General features: G+C 39.5%; 1 protein-coding gene across 1 annotated transcript in view; it reads right to left on the reverse strand.

Annotated features, from left to right (window-relative positions):
* Positions 1 to 21,076, reverse strand: part of LOC126184578 (RUN domain-containing protein 1) — a 160,066-nt gene that overhangs the window by 108,589 nt on the left and 30,401 nt on the right. Inside the window, exons 4-5 of the mRNA XM_049927009.1 lie at positions 16,572 to 16,737; positions 13,433 to 13,527 (exon numbers count right to left, since the gene is read on the reverse strand). Coding sequence (XP_049782966.1) covers positions 13,433 to 13,527; positions 16,572 to 16,737 — 261 coding nt within the window. The remainder of the gene's footprint in view (positions 1 to 13,432; positions 13,528 to 16,571; positions 16,738 to 21,076) is intronic.

A 21,076-nucleotide genomic window follows, 5' to 3' on the forward strand; every position in this document is an offset into this window, starting at 1 on the left:
GTAAGATGAGGCAGTGGGAAACAGGTAAGTGGACATTGGTGGAGGCTTGTCCACAGAAGGCAAAGATCATAACTTAAGAGCAAGAGCTCAAAAGCAAGTCTGAACACTGTTTCCTGTAACAGGTTTCTATGTTACACACATCAGTTCACTATGGGTGAGTGGTTGCCTTTCCTTTATTTTATGCATTGTTCAATACAGGAATTTCGATTATTGTCCTCTCTCTTCCTTTCCATTCCTCTGTCCTTTGACTATATTTCTTTACTTAGCTACAGTACCTGCCATTAAAATGCACACCAGGCACTTTCTGTTGTGCAATATAAATGCCCACCACTATAATGGTCCATCACATGAAATAGTGTCATACTACAACTGCCTGCTCTCACAGTGACGGCCCCTATTTGAATAGTTAATTTTAGTGGTGTTTTAAACATACACCCCATTACCGTAATTGTAAACTGTCGAAGCTGCGTTGGTAAAGTACCGGAACTTCAAGCGCTGATAGAAAGCAACGAAGCTGAAATCGTTATAGGCACAGAAAGCTGGCTGAAGCCAGAGATAAATTCTGCCAAAATTTTTACAAAGGTACAGACGGTGTTTAGAAAGGATAGATTGCATGCAACCGGTGGTGGAGTGTTTGTCGCTGTTAGTAGTAGTTTATCCTGTAGTGAAATTCTTGCCCTTCAACAGCTGGAACAGCATTCCCAATAATATATGAGAAAGCTGTCATCTGCTTCTGTCTTATGCCCGTATGGGATTATCTACAGCCAAAAAATTCTTATCAGTCTGATCCAACCTACCCCCCCCCCCCCCAACCATTCATAAGTTCCACCTTCCACACCCCCAAAAACTTGCTCCACCCTACACAAAACATACTGCTCTGGAAAAACCCATCCCAAAACACTGTTGTCAACTTTTCTGCCAAACTTCTGACCCCTGCAGAAGTCTCAGTACTTTCTAAAGTCCTTACCTTTAGCCCCAAACCAAAGTTCAAACATACTGGACTTGTGAAGGACCTTCTTTCCCATACTTTTTTTCTGCAGTGGAAATATTTATTTCTTCATCATACCCCCACTGAGAACAGCCAACCAAATCGCACATAGAACCTTATTTAAGACAACTCCAACCTCCCTCCAGCTGCGATCCTCCTCCCCTTCTAACCAGTCATCCTCTTTTAATCTTTCACAGATTCCTTACATCTAACCTGGCCTCACATTCTATTCCTAAATTCCTCCCCAGTGAGACCAATATCACTCCTATGGAATACACAACCTGAAAGCCAATCCAGATGTTATCATCCTCCCGAAAGACAAAGGCTCCATCGCAGTGGTCATGAATCATAGAGACTATGTGGTTGAAGATCTCCGACACCTCTGCATACAAACCTTACATCCTGATCCATCCCAGAAGTCCAACATGACCTCCAACAGCTCCCCAAGGCCTTAGATCCATTCCAAAGCCTGACACTTGAGTCCATCTCCTTCCTCACAAGAGCAACTCCAGCACTCCTACCTTTAACCTACTCCCTGAATTCCACAAACTCAACCCCACAGGTCTCCCTACTCATCATCCTATTGTGGCTGGATACAATGCTCCCAAAAAATTATCATCTGCATTTGTTGAACGCCACCTCCAAGCAATTTTCCGTAACTTCCCATCCTACAGTCAAGACACCACTCACTTCCTTCAGTGCTTCTCCACAGTCCAGTTATAACTAAACTCCTTTGCTTACTGTGGACATGAAGTCCTCATATACCAACAGTCCCTGCATCCATGGTCTTGCAGCCATGGAATATGACCTTTCCCAGGGTCTTCCTAATACCAAACCCATGGCCTCTATCCTGAACTTAGCCAATCGCATCCTGACCCACAATTACATCACATTTAAAAGCCAAATCTATAAACAAATCCATGGTACTGCCATGGGTGCTTGTATGGCACCATCTTATACCAGCTTCTTTATGGGCCTCACCAGTGTGAACACCTAAAACCCCTTGCCTGGTTCAGATTCATTGATGATGTTTTCATGGTCTGGATTCCTAGCAATGACAACCTTAGCCCTTTCCGTCATAACCTCAATACCTACTTCCAAATCCACTTCACCTGGTCCTTCTCAACTCAATGAGCCAATTCCCTACATATAGCTCTCCACCTCTCAGATGGCTCTATAAATATGTCTGTCCTATCAAGCACACCAGCTACCAACAGTACCTCCACTCTGACAGCAGTCATCTGTTCCATGACAAAGTCACTTCTTTACGGTCTTGCCACCTGTTGATGCTGCATCTGCAATGGAAAACAGGAGTTGTGGAAAATACACCAATAATCTTACCAGAGCTGATTATCCTACACAGCTCATCCACACACAGATCTCTCATGCCAACTCTTCCTCTGAGATCAGTAAACCTGTTATCCAGCCACCGACTAGCACTCCTCTGATCCCACAATATCATTTCCTGGTCTTGAAAAGCTTAACCAGTCCCTTCCCCAGGGCTTTCACTATTTCACAGGAAGATCCCAGAAATGAGGGATATCCCATGCAAAATCCTACCTACATCAACTAAAATAGTGTTCTGACTTTCACCCAACTTAAACAATATCCTTGTCCATCGCTATTCCAATCTTTCTCCCAATCCTGTAGTTGTTTCCTTGTGGTCGGCCCTGGTGCAAGACCTGCCCCATACATCACCCACCACCTCCTACTGTACTCGATTCACAGGCATTTCCTAGCCAATAAAAGATAGCCACATTATGGCTGCTCTGCTGCAATTACTGAACAGCATTCTATGATGGCATGACAAATAACCAACAGCAGGAATGGTCAATGCCACGGTGCAGTAAACCACAAATTTGACCATCGAGTTGAAGAATATGCTGCACACCACAACATAAATGACTTCAACAGATACTTCACTATATGAGCCATTTGGATACTCCCTTCCACCACAAGGTCCTCTGAACTACACAGGTGGGAATTGTCTTTGCAGCATATCCTGTGCTCTCACAATTCCCCTGGCCTAAACCTTCACTAGCCTTAGTAGAATGAAAAATCATTCCTAAGTGCAAATTTCACTTTTATTTATTCACTTGATGACTAGTTTTGGGTGACAACCCATTTTCAAATCATCATAACATAGTCAAAAATGGTATTTCTGAAAATGAAAAAACATGTCTAAAATGTGCAAATGAATAGTTACAGCATGTACAGATAACTCCACTAACCTGTTCCCCACTGTGCATACAGATAACTCCACTAACCTGTTCCCCATTGCCTCACCTTACCTTTTCCCCTATCTCATCTGTCCACACCATTTCTTCACATCCATATCATGTACTGCCTTCTCCCGAAACTCTACTTCCTTCCCTGCAGGCACTCTCTCTCTCTCTCTCTCTCTCTCTCTCTCATTTTATGCTCTATCTTCCACACCTCTTTCACCTTATTGTGCAGACATCCATTGAAAGACCTGCCTCTTTCCTGCTGTCCCCTCCTTGCATCCTTCCATCCCCCTCTTCAATCTCTTTCAGCCCAGGCAACTGCTTTCAATAACTGATAACAAATAATCTATCTCATGTGACCACAGGATTGTGAATTTGGGTGTCTGCAAAGAAGAAACACATTACTTACCATGTTTCATTAAAAGGTGTATAATTCTACACAAATAACGCACTTGCCACTCCGTTTCTCCAAAAACTGTCTTGAACAACTAGTGTGGCAACCCACATGCAACAGAAATATTTTAAACCTCATAGCTACAAATAGGACTGACATTATTGATCATGTCAGTATAGAGACAAGGTTTAGTGATAAGGGTGTCAACATATCCATGATGGTTAATAAAATTAGTAAATCCATCAAGAAGGCTAGGAGTGTTTTTAGGCTAGAAAGAGCAGATAAGCAATTGTTAGAACCATATTTAGAAAATTAATGGACATCATTTGGACTCAGTGTCTTACAGGGTTGCATCCGGGTGACGTCATTGACAACCACCTATATTTTGACTGCACACCCTGTCATTTTCAAGGCAAAACTGCAACAAGTAAGCACTGAGCAATGGATTTGCAGAAAAATTCTAGAAAGATAACACATGCTGTAAACACTAGCACATCCACATAACCAAAGAATGCAGACATCAGAAGTTGTCAATAGTGAAAATTAATAGCTATCAGATGAGGTAGTATTAAGTCTGTCCCTAAGTTTTTTGACATGGGAAAGAGCAGAATTTCATGCAGAATTAAGCAAAAACCTCCATCTCTATTTTATAGTTTCTTGCACATTTAATTTCAACTGTTTCCTTAATAACACTATCTCAATAGCTGGAAGTGCATGCCATAATCTCTGTGTTGTCATATTCTGTATGGTGACCAGTGCCAAGACAATGGTCTGCAACAGCAGAGTAGTAAGGCATTTTGCTACACTGTAGTTCAGTGCACTAATAATGTTATTCACAATCGGCCTAAGAGGAACTTTTTCCTTGTGGATCTTAGGAATGCTGTAGAGCCTAGGGGAAACAGTGCATCAAGAATTAAGACTCTTGATAGTTTCCTTCGACAAGGAACCTTTCTTCAGGAGGTGAATAGTCTTTCTCTCAACACTTTTTGTGGGGTCAGCACCAATCCTGCCATCAAATGCATCTTTTGAACTTAATCCTCCTTGTTCAAAACAACTGTAGCATTGCCCTTGTTCACAGGTAAAATAACAGTAACAAGAGTGATCCGGACACTGTTACTCTAGTGAGCCCATTAGTAGGTTGGTGTGAGCATCGCATTAAGAACTTAGTGGATATCTTATGCTCATTAAGGAAATCCATTGAATGACACTCATGTTCTAGTAAGTTTTGATGTGGTCTCTCTCTTCACTCGTGTTCCTCGGATTCACTTCAGTTAACTGAGGTTAGAGTTGGTGTTGAATTAACAAACCTATTCCGACATGTGTTGACTTCCACTTACTTTTTATTCAATGGCCAACAGTATTAGCAGACAGATGGGGTTGCGATGGGAAGCCCGTTGTCACCTATTATTGCCAATTTTTTTATGGACGACTTCAAGGACTGTACTTTGGAGTTGGCGGCTTTGAAGCCTGCATGTTTTCTCCTGATCCGTTGACAATACTTTTGATATTTGGCCTCATGGCAGCGAGAATTTGAATGACTTTTTAGAACATCTGAATTCAATCACCCCGAGCATTCATTTCTTGATGAAGGTGGAAAACAATGGCTGCCTTCCCTTCCTTGATGTGTTGGTCAGGAGGAAGGTTGATGGTACATTGGGACATGCTGTTTTTAGAAACCCGCAACACTCCATCTTCCATCTACAGGCTGACAGTTGTCACCATCTGGATCAGCGTGAAAGGCTACTTCATATCTTGGTTCACAGGGCCCACATCATCTCAGACCCTGAGAGATTGTCAGCTGAGTTAGCCATCTTGAGGTCATCTTTTGTCAGAATGGTTATAGTGAAAGATAGAGATCAGATGTGTTGTTATTGACCAACTGTGCACCGGGTGAGTGGTGATGATATGAAGATGGCACCAAAATCTATAGCCTTTTTGCCTTACGCAGGGTGCATTTGCAACAGGATTGGTTGTATTTTGCAGAAATATGATGTGAAATGTGTTTTCTGATCGCCATCCAAGACTAAGGTCCTTCTAGGTTCCATAAAGGATGAAACTGGTTTGTGTATGACAGTTGTCTATCATATTCGTTGCAGGTGTGGCAAGCCATATATTGGACACACTCTCACGTCCGTGGAGGGTCAGTGTACTGAGCATATGCATCACACATGCTTACAACAGCCAAGCAAATCTGCTACTGCAGAACATTGTCTTGGCGCTGGTCAACCTATGGAATATTATGATATGGAGATTCTGGCATGTACTTACAGCTATTAGGATGGTGTTATTAAGGAAACAGTTGAAATTAAAGTAGAAAGTAACTTTATAAAAAGAATAAACGTTTTTGCTTAAATTTTGCGTGGGATCCCGCTCTCTCCCATCTCCCTTGTAAAAAAACACCAAAGGGACAGAGTTAATGCTACCACATATGACGGTCATTAATTTTCACTTTTGATAACTCCTGCTAGTACAGAACATTGTCTTTTTTATTTTATTTTTATTTTACATGTCTAGTTCAATAGGACCAAATTGAGGAGCAAATCTCCAAGCTCATGGAACGTGTCACTACATGAAATGACAACATAAAAGTAACAAAAGAGAAAATAAAATGTTTATGAACTAAAAAAAAAGACAAGCCATAAGTTTAAGTAGACACAATCAACAATATAATGGAGGAATCAGCTTAATTTTTCAAGGAATTTTTCAAGGAAAGGAAGGCACGTGGAATACTGCTAAGATTTTTGAATTCTTGTGGTAGCTAACTGAAAATGGATGCAGCAGTGTACTGTACACCTTTCTACACAAGAGTCAAGGAAGTGAGATCCAAATGCAGATTGGCTTTCTGCCTAGTATTAACTGAGTGAAAGCTGCTAATTCTTGGGAACAAGCTGATATTGTTAACAATAAATGATGGTAAATAATATATATATTGAGAGGCCAAAGTCAGAATACCCAGACTAGTGAACAACGATCAACAAGAGGTTTGCATACTTACACCACTTATTGCACAAACTACCCATTTCTGAGCCACAAATATCCTTTGAGAATGAGAAGAACTATCCCAAAATGTAATAACATACATCATAAGTGAATGAAAATAAGCAAATTAGACTAATTTTTGTGTCGAACGATCACTTACTTCAAGTACTGTTCGAATAGTAAAAATGGCAACACTAAGTCTTTGAAAAAGATACTGAATGTGGGCTTCCCATGACAGTTTACTATCTCTTAGAACACCTAGAAATTTTAACTGTTCAGTTTCACTAATCATATACCCATTCTTTGAAATTAAAACATTGAGTTTTGTTGAATTAAGAGTTAGAAACTGTAAAAACTGAGTTTTACTGTGATTTAGCATTAGTTTATTTTCTACAAACCATGAATCAATGCCATGAACTGCACTATTTGAAACAGAGCCAAATGTTGCACACAACATCTTTCACTACCAAGCTAGTTTCATCAGCAAACAGAAATATTTTAGGATTACCTGTAATACTAGTGGGCATATCACTTACATAAATAAGGAACAGGAGTGGTCCCAACACTGATCCTTGGGGCAACAACCCCCCACCCCCCATTTGGGTGTGCCCCACTCAGGCCCCACATCACAGCCATTCTCAACACTGTGCATAATGACCTTTTGTTGTCTGTTGTTAATGTACGAGGTGAACCAATTGTGTATTTCATAATGGTCCAATTTCTGGAGCAACATTTTGAGATCAACACACTCAAACGCCTGAATTAAATCAAAAAATGTGCCTAACATTCAAAATCTTTTGTTTAATCTACCCAGTACCTCACCAAGAAAAGAGAATATAGCATTTTCAGTTGTTAAACCACTTCTAAAGCTGAACTGTACATTTGATAGAAACTTATGTGATATAAAATGATTAATTATCTGTACATACACAGCCTTTTCAATAACTTTAGCAAACACTGATGGCATAGAAATAGGTCTAAAATTGTCTACGTTATCCCTTTCTCCCTTTTTATGAAGCAGTACTTTACTAAATACTTAATCGTTCAGGAAACTGACCACTCTTAAGGGAAAAATTACAAATATGGCTAAGTACAAGGTTAACATGTGCAGCACAGTACTTTAATATTCTGCTAGGAACTCCATCATGTCCATGAGGATTCTTGGTCATCATTGATTTAATTATTGACTCAATCTCCCCCTTGTCAGTATCACAGAGCAATAGTTCAGACATAAATCTCAGAAAGCCATTTTCCAGGAGAGTGATATGATTCCCTGCAGAAACTAAGTTTTTACTTAATTCACTATCAATACTCAGAAAATGATTGTTAAATACTGTACATGTATATGACTTATCAGCAACAGAAATATTTTTACTATAAACTGACTTTATGTTGTCGACCTTGTGCTGTTGAACAGACACTATCTCTATTGCTGTTGGATTAGCTTTCCAACATAGTTTGTAATTATATATTACATTTGTTCGAATACAAAAGCCTTTTAGTGTCAAAATTTGTGCATCATGGTCTGAAAGGCCACTCATCTTTTTACTAACAGAATGCCCATCTAGTAATGAAGAATGAATAAAAATATTGTCTATGGCTGTCCTACTGTTCCCCTGCACCCCGGTTGGAAAAAGCACAGTCTGCATCAGATCATATGAGTTTAGGAGATCTACTAACAAATGGTTCAAATGGCTCTGAGCACTATGGGACTTAACATCTATGGTCATCAGTCCCCTAGAACTTAGAACTACTTAAACCTAACTAACCTAAGAACATCACACAACACCCAGTCATCACGAGGCAGAGAAAATCCCTGACCCCGCCGGGAATCGAACCTGGGAACCCGGGCGTGGGACGCGAGAACGCTACCGCACGACCACGAGCTACGGACATCTACTAACATCCTATTTCTTGCACAGTCGCATAAAAAATTAATACTGAAGTCACCACATATAACTAATTTTTGGTAGTTCCTATCAAGTGAATCAAGAACCCTCTCTAGCTTGAGCACAAATGCTCTGAGGTCAGAGTTAGGGGACCTATGCACAACAACAATTAGAAGCTTAATTTCACTAAATTCAACTGACCCTGCACAGCATTCAAATATCTGTTCAGTGCAGTGCCATGAAACGTCTATGGTCTCAAATGGAATATTGTTTTTTTTTTTTTTTCCATACATGGCCACTCCCCCACTCCACAAAGACCTTCAAAAACAGCCAGATAAACTGTATCCTAGTAAAGGAAGCCTCTGAATTGTCAAATTATTTAAGTGGTGCTCTGCCATACCAATAATTTCAGGGTCAACATCTATAAGCAGTTCACTAACTTTATCTCTAAACCTCTTATATTTTGATGAAGTATGCTAATTCCTTCACTACTTGGATACCTGACCACCTCTGAAGGTGATTCCTTTGTTAGAGGGACTTCTTTTAAGCAGGTATACCTATCAGCTGACTTCAATTTAAAAAAGGTGCAGCTCTAACACCAACTACAACAGGAATTTTTCCATGAGTGATCCCACTACCATCCACTACACTGTCATCTATAAGCTTTGCCAGCCTTCCCTTCCCATACATATTGAAGTGCGGGCCATGCCTAGTGAAATCTATTGACAGACTTAACTGGCACCACTGCAATGTGAGCCATATCCTCCACCATCAGTGCCTTCTCCATCCCAATGTTAACATGCCTAACAGCAGTATTAAGCTGAGGCTGATCATGACGCTGAAACAGTTGCACGAACTGCACATTAGTGCCACCAATTTGAGAAGCTATCTTTACCAGGTTACCACCTACATCACATTCCCCATCCCTATCAAGACCATTCCCTGCTCTCCCAACACTCACTACCTGATCCTCTTTTGTAAAATTCCTACATAACTCCCCTATGCTGTAAGTCACCTGTGCCAACCCTGCACTATGCTTCACAATGCTGGTGACCTGGTACTCAACCCCCCCCCCCCCCCCCCAAACACTTCCTGCAACTGCGGGCACACACCTCTACTGTGCGAACTACCTAGCAGCAGAACCTCCTTCTTTCTGTTAGAATTTGCAACTGACTTAGGCTTCCTAACTGCCGAGGACTGCTGCATGTTTCCTACACCTACATGTACAAGAGGCTCCTCTCCACTCAACTCTGAAAGTTGGTCAAATCTGTTGCATATAAGCAAAGAGCTACCATCTGAATATCTCCTCATCTTAGCTGATTTCTTACCAACTGCCAGTTCCCATTCCCAAGCACCCTTCACCCTTCTCAAACTATGTAGTTCCTTGTTTGTTCCTGTATCTGCATCTGAAGGGCACAGATCTTTCCCTCCTGCTCCTCTATCAACTTATTTCTACTACAGATTTGGCATTTCCAGGAGAGGGTCTCACCAGAATGTCCACTAGTTTCCCCACTGTATCCCCCCCCCCCCCAATGAAAATACTTCGAAGAAATCCCACATTGTAACCCACTACTCACAAACTGATGTCAAAGCCCACACTTCTTACTCATGGTAAAATTTTAATAGTTATTGAAAAAACCAAACATCTATGTTACCTAAGTTCAATTACAACAGTAGAACTATTTAAAGAACTAACAATAGTGGTCTCAAAATTCTCTCTCTACTAAGAAAGCAACAATTTTTATTAATACTACTAAACAACAACTAATACCAATACCACAAAAACTTCACACAGTGTCTTAGCTAAAACCAAAAATTCAAGCAGCCACTGGAACACTCAATGAAATTAAAACAGTGAATGAAAATTTTACTGAAATATTTCACTAGAAACTACAAGAAACGTCAGCTGAAAACTACCACATGAAATTTACTAAACAACTTCAATGCACAGACAACTCTAAAAAACACAGTGGGCAAACATTTCCAAAAGTTTATTAACCCATTATTTCACCACAAACAGCACAAGACACTGTTGAAAACTACTAAATTTAATATCTGTATAACGGTGCACAAACAACTTTGTCAGAACCTAATTTAAGAACCGCTACAGCTGCAACTGCACGCTGTGAAATGCAAACACACTGCTAATATTTGGATGAACAACTGGAAACTATTAAATTTAATATTTGATTACTGTGCTCAAACAACTTTGACAGTACCTAGCTTTAGAAGTGCTAAACTGCAACTACACACCAAAAAATGTAAACAAACTGCTGAGGCATGAGACCTGGATGAACGACGTAAGCACACTCATGAATAATAGACCACTCAAATCAATAACACAGAAAGGAACACTGAGATGAAAGAAAATCCACTAATAAGTTACTTTTAAAGCAAATATTAACACAAAAAACTTTAAAAGGAGTAAAACTTTATAAAATATTGGCGATCAATTTGAACAGCAGTCCAGCACATGTGACGTCACACCAAAGAGTTGGCACTGGTAATCCTATGGAATATAACAATACAGCGATTCTGGCATACACTTCTAGTTATTGACAGTGTTTTATTAAGGAAGCAGGTGAAATTAAATATGCAAGTAACCTTATAAATAGAGATGGAAGTATTTGCCTGAATTCTGCACGAAATACTGCTCTTTCCCTTGTCAAAAAACAGAGGGAAGAGTTAATGCTAACTCATCCAATAGCTATTACTTTTCACTATCGATAGCTTCTGAGATAAGTCATCTTTGGTAGTGTGGTGGCACTAATGTTTACAGTGTGTGTTATCTTTCTGAAATTTCTCTGTTAATCTGTGTGTTAAATTCTCTTGCACAGTACTTACTTACTGCAGTTTTGCCTTGAAAATGACAGGGTGTACACCTATTGAAATAATAGCACTTGTTGACAACATCACCCAGCTACATTCCCGTACGTTTTTTTGAAAATTTTACCCCTGAGAGAAACCAGATCTTAGTGTCAATACGATGGACATACAAGAATTATGTATGAAGTTCAAAGTGATTGTAAATAGCACTCTAAGGAAGCACGGGTCAAGTAAGTGGATTATCGACTGAAAAAACACGCCATGATCTAATAACAAAATTTGGAAAATGCTGGGAAAATGGAGACTGTTGCACATTCTGTTCAACAAAGAAAGCAGAAATTTCAGTAGGTAGGGACTGGTAGAAATTTGTGATCTATAAAAATACGTGCATGTAAAGCATACAACTTCCACAGTCATATATTAGTGAAGATATTGCCAATAATCCTAAAAATATTTGTCACTAAATACAAAATCACTAAGTGGCTTGAATGTTGTTATTCAGTTGCACACAAACCAGTCTGGTGTGACAACAGACGACAGCAAATGGAAAGCTGAAGCCTTAAAATTTGTGTTTAAGAAATCATTCATGCAGTAGGATCCCACAGACGTACCACCGTTTGATCGCTGTACAAACTCTTATATGGAACATGTAGAAATAGGCATCTCAACTATTGAAAAGCAGCTGAAAAAGAGCTGAAAACAAAAAAGTTGCCAGGTTTGGACAGAATACCAAATCAGCATCAGCCCCTTACTCGGCCTGCATTTATTGCAAATCTTTCAATCAGCAGAAAGTCCCTAGTGAATGGAGAAAAAAATGTAGGTGACTCCCACACATAAGAAGGGAAAAACAATGGACCCACAAAATTACAAACAAGTATCCTTAACATCAATTTGCTGCAGAATTCTTGAGTGTATTCCAAATTCGAATATAATAAATTTCCTTGATAGGAGAAAACTTCTAGCCTCAAACTGACAGAGATTTAGGAAGTATCACTCCTGCAGAACTCAACTTCCCTTTTCCTCACACAACATCCTGCAAACCATGGACGAAGAGCAACTGGCAGATTTCATATTTATAGATTTCTGGAAAGCTTTTGACACAGTGCAATATTGCAGACAGTCAACAAAGATCCACGCATATCAGATACGTTCTCAGTTATGTGAGTAGCTCAAAGACTTTTCAAGCAATTGAAACAACTATGTTGTCTTGGATGGAAAGTGTGCATCAGAGACAAAGGTATTGTCAGGTGTGCCTCACGGAAGTGTGACAGGACAGCTCTTGCTATTTATACACATAATCCATCTGACTGACAGGGTGAGCAGCAATATGCAACTATTTGCTGCGGATAGGTAAACGTCTTCTTTCAGCGACAATAGGATGACACAGAACCCCTTGGACAGAATTTCTATTTGGTGTGATGAATGGCAGCATGCTCTAAAATGTAAATGTAAGTTAATGTAGATGAGTAGGAAAAATAATCCCATAATATTCGAATATAGTATTAGTGGTGTGCTGCTTGACACAGCCACATCAATTAAATATAAATATCTACGTGTAACACTGAAAAGTGACATAAAATGGAATGAGTATGTAAGATCGATTGCAGGGAAAGTAAATGGTCAACTTCGGTTTATTGGGAGAGTTTTGAGAAAGTGTGGCTTATCTATAAAGGACACAGCATACACAACATTTATGTAACCCAGTCTTGAGTATTGCTTGATGTCTATAATCCCCACCATGTCAAATTAAAGGGAGACATCAAAAAAATTCAGAAACATTCTCCCACATTTGTTACCAGTAGGTTCGATCAAAATGTGTGTGTGTGTTGTGGAAATGGTCTGTGATGTCAACTGGTAATCATTGGATGCTTTTCATGGCACACTAATGAGAATCTTTGAATGACCAGCACTAGTGACAAACTGCAGAACTATCCTACTGCCACCAACATACACATTGCGTATGGAACACAAAGACAAGAGAAATCAGGGCTCGTAGAGAAGCTTATACACAGTCATTTTTCCCTCACTCCAGAGTGGAACACTAAAGGGAATGACAAGCAGTGGTACATGGTACCCTTTGCCACTTGTGCATCAGTCTGCTACAGACATGTAGAATCTATAAGAAACTTACTTTACTGATTGCCTGGTCCACTTCACTTCTTATATCATCCACAGTAAGTTTGGACATGTCATCAACATTCAAGTTCAATTTCCCTTTCAGCTGATCTGAAAATTAAAAGTACATGAACAGAATAAGAAACATTGGACATATAAGTTAAGCTTACCTTTAAAATAGTTATTTCTGGAGAACATTACAGCAGGAGGAAAAGGACACACAAACACACAAACACACACACACACACACACACATACACACACACACGGAGAGAGAGAGAGAGAGAGAGAGAGAGAGAGAGAGAGAGAGAATTTCTAAACAACCGAAAGCCACTTTCACAATGGTCTGTCTTCTGACTCACGAGTTTGACAGTGAAAATACTCGCAATGACACCATGCATCCCAAGATCACCTGTTCATTTGTAATGTGCAATAATTTTTACTAGACTTAGAACTTTAATTCTTGCATCTTTTCCTTTTAGTACTGAAAATACTTTTCAAACTGAAGTCATTAGAAGCAAGAAGTTCAGTAAGACAAGAAAGGGGATGCATATAAGGCTCTGTCCAAACTAAATCAATCAACTATCAACAATATCTACACTTCATTAGTTGCCTCCCCATTGACACTAAAAAGTCACTCCTCCACAGACACCTGGGACAGTGTGTGTGTGTGTGTGTGTGTGTGTGTGTGTGTGTGTGTGTGTGTGTGTGTGAACAATATCTACATTTCATTAGTTGCCTCCCCATTGACACCAAAAAGTCCCTCCTCCACAAGCACCTGGGCCAATGTGTGTGTGTGTGTGTGTGTGTGTGTGTGTGTGTGTGTGTGTGTGTGTGAGCAATGTTTGCAGTTTTTATGTGCTTGTTGACTACTTGACATCAAGTATAAAGTGAGCAGTAACCTTCACTTCTTATATTTTTTATATTTCACAAATGACTTTACAGTATCATATTCACATTCCATTAATTAAATGGCACAGTAATTAACAACAGAAAGAAAACTGTACGAGTATTAGAAGGCTTTTGAATGTTTTCACAGTTCAAGCCATGAATCAGAAACACAGAGTTTTTAAATAAAAACTTTTATTCTAGTTTTTCATTGCTGTTTCCCAGGAACTTTGTTCTGAAAGATACATAGATAATTAATAATAAAGATAATGACACTCTGGAAGTAATGCTAAATGAGCTGTAAGCTATTCCAAGTATCAAGATAGGAAAGCCACAACAAATGAGTAAAACTGGAGTGAAAATCATACAAAAAGAACTTGCAAAACTATTTACAGTATGTCTGCAAAGAAAGGCAAAACCCCAAAACTGGAAAACTGCTGTAATCTTTCTTCTTCACAAGAAAGGAGACACACAACCCCCATATAACTACAGAACTTGTCTCTTAATGTACAAGTTATTCATTAAAGCTATAACCAACCACACAGGGAAAAAAAAAACTATAAATTTTTGTTGAGTAAAGGAAAAAGCTGGCTTCAGAAGTGAACACAGCACAATGGATCATTTGCAAATTGTGAACAAAATTACAGAACGGAGCAATGGAGTATGAGCTACCATCCTGCCTGCAGTTCATAGATCTTGAGAAAGTTTTTGATTCAATTTCAACAAAATTTGTTCTCAAAACACTTAAGAAAAAAGGCACTGACTCAACCAGTGTTAGCATTCTGAAGAATATGTATGTAAATGTCTCAGCTTCTACTATACTTCATCAGGATAATGAGAAAATTCAAACTGAAAGATGATTAAAGGGAAGGAGCTTCCATATTACTGAAACTGTTCTTGACAGCCCATGAGGAAGTTTTCAGATCCCTGAACTGGGAAAAGTAATTAACATTATTCATACAACATATCTGTATTACCTCCATTTTGCTGATATAGTACGGTTTGCTTCAAGTGCAGATACACTTCATCAACAAATGGAAAAATATAACTGAGCAATTTTGAAGGCAGAACTGAAAAACAATTGTAATAACAGTGACATAACTTTGAGGACATGACTTAAGATAACATATAATCAATACACCAAAAGGGAATTCGTACAAATTTACAACGAAGATGTAGAGAGCATTGATGAGCTAGGATAGCATAAGAAATAAGAAGAAGAGTAAAACAAGCCTGGAACATTTTTGATGAATTAAACTGAATTTTCTGAATCAGATGTGTCTTATATAGAAGACTTACGGTGTGTATTACAATTTATGATTTATGACAGTAAGACTTCAACTTTGAAGTAAAAACCATTCAAAATCCTTAGTGGACAATGGAGATACGCATGTTGGAGATTATTAGCAGAAGCAGGAAAATAAACATTTTCACCAGCGAAGAAACGGGTGAAATTATGAATGTAATGAAAATGAAATAGAAGTGAGCTGGACATGAAGCCAGCCATATGGATTGTATATGAGCCAAGGAAGTTCATTGCAGGCTTCTAAGAGAGAATTTTGTACCATTTATAGCATGTGAAGCAAATGTGTTGAACTGTGTATTTGTCATCCTGCACAGTGAATAGCAAAATGATGTTAAAGGGTTAACAGCATTGTATATGCACAGTTCCCTTAATTTGGGTAAGTCACAAAAAATTTAAATCTCCTCAGCCAGTTTGGAATTTGAAAATCATCCCTCCCAGATGTGATTATAGTGTCTTAACAATCATACTACCTCACAAAGTTTCTCCTTATATTACAAAAATATAAAGAAATATGAACAAATGCTGTTTCACTGAAGGGCACACCTTTCCAAAACCAGCAAGACAACAGAATCAGGAAAATAGCACAAAAAATTGTTGTATCAGATGATAAATGCAACTGGAAGACACTGAATTAACATCATAGCAAAAGGTTAAAACCTAATGACAGTCATCAAACTGAATCAGCATCTTTGATTTTAAGTTCTATGTAACTCAAACTCTGTTTCAATATCGAAACAAATAGATTGTTTTACTCTGATTACAGAATTAAAAACACATTTGCTAGATCAACTAATAAGCACTTTATTTAAGTAGTTAATTTAACAGTCTGCTGACAGCACATGATGTAACATTAATTCAAATAAAAGTTCACATGATCAAGATTGCTCTCTCCATGTGTGTAGTGAATTACATGAAAAAATATTTGTGAAATAATACTTAATACAGTAGTTTGAATACTTGCCAATGATAATTTTCTGCCGTTCCATAAGCACACTTTGTGGTAAACCTGCTTCTCCTGTTTCATATGCATATTTTTCCAAATCTTCCAACTGTGTTTTCAACTGTGAAATGAGTTCCTTTTGTTTTTCTCTCTGTCGGCGCATTTTTTCCTCAAAATCATCACTACTCTGGAAGGGAAAAGAATAACATAAAACTCAATATATTTAAATGGGCTGGAAATAAATATAAACATAATGAACACGAACTGGTAGATCTTACTGCTTAGCTGAAATGTAGTGATGGAAGACTAATTATACTGAAGCAAAACAAACGAAAGGCACCAATTTTCTCCATCACCATCATAACTTATAAGTTCAGAAAGGTACATGCCAGCCAATGGAGACTTACTGTCCTGCCAAAACAACAAAACAACTGAAATACAATAACATTTGTGGGACTCAAATCAACTTTATACTGCTGACAGCACATGATGTAACATTAACTCAAGAAAGACCTAAGTCGCAACAAGGCCCCAGGAGTAGACAACATTCCATTACAACTACTGATAGCCTTTGGAGAGCCAGCCATGACAAAACTCTACCATTTGGTGAGCAAGATGTATGAAACAGGTGAAATACCCTCAAGACTTCAAGAAGAATATAATAATTCCAATCCCAAAGAAAGCAGGTGTTGACAGTGTGAAAATTACTAAACTATCAGTTTAATAAGTCATGGCTGCAAAAATACAAGCACGAATTCTTTACAGGCGAATGAAGAAACTGGTAGAAGCCAACCTAGGGGAAGATAAGTTTGGATTCCACAGAATTGTTGGAACATGTGAGGCAACACTGACCCTAGGACTTACGTCAGAAGATAGATTAAGGAAAGGCAAACCTATGTTTCTAGCACTTGTAGACTTAGAGAAAGCTTTTGACAATGCTGACTGGAATACTCTATTTCAAATTCTGCTGGTGGTAGGGATCAAATACAGGGAGCAAAAGGCTATTTACAATTTGTACAGAAACCAAATGGAAGTTATAAGAGTCAAGGGGCCTGAAAGGGAAGCAGTGGTTGGGAAGGGAGTGGTACAGGGTTGTAGCCTATCCCTGATGTTATTCAATCTATATATTGAGCAAGCAGTAAAGGAAACAAATGAAAAATTTGGAGTATAAATTTAAAACCCATGGAGAAGAAATAAGAACTCTGAGGTTTGCCAATGACATTGTACTTCTGTCAGAGACAGCAAAGGACCTGGAAGAGTAGTTGAACGGAATGGACAGTGTCTTGAAAGGGGGTATAAGATGAACATCAACAAAAGCAAAATGAGCATAATGGAATGTAATTGAATTAAATCAGGTGATGCTGAGGGAATTAGATCAGGAAATGAGAAAGTAGTAGATGACTTTTGCTATCTGAGGAGCAAGATAACTGATGATTGTCAAAGTAGAGAGGATATAAAAAGTAGACTGGCAATGGCAAGGAAAGTGTTTCTGAAGAAGAGAAACTTGTTAATGTCGAGTAGAGATTTAAGTGTCCAGAAGCCTTTTCTGAAAGTATTTGTATGGAATGTAGCCATGTATGGAGGTGAGACATGGATGATAAATAGTTCAGACAAGAAGAGAATAGAAGCTTCTGAAATGTGGTGCTACAGAAGAATGCTGAAGATTAGATGGAGAGATCACGTAACTAATGAGGAAGTACTGAACAGAATTGGGGAGAAGAGGAATTTGTGGCAGAACTTCATTAGAAGAAGGGATCAGTTACTAGGACATGTTCTGAGGCATCAAGGGATCATCAATTTAGTATTGGAGGACAGTGTGGAGGGTAAAAATCGTAGAGGGAGACCAAGAGATGGATATACTAAGCAGACTCAGAAGGATGTAGGTTGCAGTAAGTACTTGGAGGTGAAGAAGCTTGCCCAGGCTGGAGTAGCATAGAAAACTGCATCAAACCAGTCTCTGGACTGAAGACCACCACAACAACACTGCAGATTACATGTACAATGATACACATGTGATTAAAACTATAGAACTGTGTACGATTTCTGACTATGAGAAGTCAGTGTGGTATAATGTATCACATGTTACCACTCGGGCCTCTAAATGTCATGTCATGGCATGGCATGGGACCCAAAAAGACCTGGATATGTTCCTCAGCAATCTCCTAATATGCAGTTGTTCACAAATCCACAAAACATTATTTGGGGTTTCTGGAAGATTGTAAAAATGCATGTTACCAACAAACCATATCCCAGAAAATTCTGATAGGCAGGCAAAAATGTAAGTAAGCAAATTAGGTGTATCCAATATCCTTCAAAGTAAACAAACACAAAAACAGATTTATCAGTACAAAGCTTAAAAAACAGACATTCCATATGCTGTTCCAGCTTCTGAGTTAGCGTCTGTGACTGATGTATGGTGGCTGTTTGGTTGAAAGAGGAACTGAAATCAAATTCACTAATAAGGAGAACTAAGACTGACTTGTTATTGTAGATGCTATACTGTTAATTGCAATGACAACAACAGTCACATTTAGATAGGCATCATATGCGACATCATTCCTTGTTCAAATTAGTCAGTGGACACCCACCCTTAGATTTAGTGATAGAAACCCCCCTTTTGGATAAAACTTAAAACTAGATCAGCCATTGCTAAATGTCCACCTCAGGACAGCTAAATTTGGACAGTCCAACAAGATGTGGACCACTGTCAAGTGTGAACCACAGCAACACTCAGGTGGTTCTTGCGATGAAGGTGACGACTTGAGCCAGCCAAGTATGGCCGATGCGGAGCCAGCAACGACAATGGACTCCTTGTGAGGGCCTCGCATGGAGGATCACCATACATTCGTTGACTCCTTTAGCATACATAATTTATTCAGTGAAGTCAGGGAGTGCTATTCTGTATTCCAGAGTCTAAAAACCTTGCGGTGGAATACCGATCGAAGGTCAGATTCCGGTATGCCAATGTCCAGACTCGGTTTATGAGTAGCCTCTTTAGCTAGTGTGTCGGTAAGTTAATTTCGTGGGATTCCAATATGTCCCTAGGTCCATACAAAGGCCACTGACCATCCGCATTGTTTGAGGATGTAAACTGACTCGTGGATGGCCTTTACCAAAGGATGGAAAGTATAGCGCTGGTAGAGAGCTTTTAGGGTGCTCAAGGAGTCGATACAAATGAGGAAGGACTCCCCGGTGCAAGAACGGATATGCCCAAGAGCACGAGAGATGGCTACCAGGTTTGCAGTGAAACCACTGCAGCCATCTGGCAAGGAGCACTGTTCAGTATGTCCTGCATGGGCATAAACAAACCCACAGTGACTATCAACCATTGAGCAATCTGTACAAACTAGCTCTGAACCCCAGGACACGTCAAGAATAGAGAGAAACAAATGGCGGAGGGCCACAAGGTAAACTGAGTCTTTTGGGACTTGTAAGAGGTCTTGATGAAGCTGTGGTCGAGGTATACACCATGGAGGCATACTTAAGTGGACCAGGAGGAGAGGTGGTAGAGGGAAAGACTAGAGTTCAATGAGAAGTGACTGGACACAGACTGCAATTGTAATCCTGGATCCGAGCCGCCATTGTGAGAGATGTATCACCATGTTAGGGAAAAGGAGAAAATAATTTGGATGTTTAGGCAAGCTGCATATGTGCATGGTATAATTTGGAAGCAGTTGTTGCTGCATGATCTGCAATGGAGGAACCCCAGTTTCCAGAAGTAGGCTGTTCACATGGCTCGTTCGGAAAGCTCCTGTCCCAAGTCTAACTCCACCGTGGTGTATAGGGTTCAGCATCCATAGGTCTGAGGACAATGCTGTACCATATACCAGGATCCCATACTCATGATGGGACTGTACAGCTGCAACAGTTTAGGGTGATCTGCCCCCAGTTGGTGTGGCACAGAAAAATGTTAAGGTACTGCCAGCACTTTTGCTTAAGCTGACAAAGATGGAGAAGCCAAGTTAAGTGATAAGATTCCGCTATATTAAGGAGATGGTCATCAAGATAAAGTTGTGGATGCAGGTAAAATGTATGATGGCGACAGATGTGTATGAAACAACTCTTGGTGGCTGAAAAGTGAAAGGCATGGGTGAGTGCCCATGACTGCACCTTTCATATGGTTCCTTGCAGTCGATGTTCAGCCACACCAAGAGTAGATGAACAAAAGGAAATACACAAATCATCAGTATATAAGAAGTTTGATACTGACGGCCCCACAGATTCTGCGAGACCATTAATGGCCAGTAAAAAGAGAAGACACTTAGTACAGAGCCCTATGGGACCACATTCTCTTGGCTATGGGGAGAATTGTGTGGAACACTGACTCAGACTACGAAGGTGTAGAGCGACAAAAAGTTCTGTATAAAAATCAGGGGTGGGCCTGGGAGACCCCAATTGTGCAATGTAGCGAGGATGTGGTGTCGCCAAGTGATGTTATCAGCTTTTGTCAGGACAAAAACCACAGCAATATGGGGATCATGGCAGGGAAAGGCAGTTCGGATGGCACACTCCAGGTATACCAAGCT

The sequence above is a fragment of the Schistocerca cancellata genome, chromosome 4 (assembly GCF_023864275.1).
Source record: "Schistocerca cancellata isolate TAMUIC-IGC-003103 chromosome 4, iqSchCanc2.1, whole genome shotgun sequence".
NCBI lineage: Eukaryota > Metazoa > Arthropoda > Insecta > Orthoptera > Acrididae > Schistocerca > Schistocerca cancellata.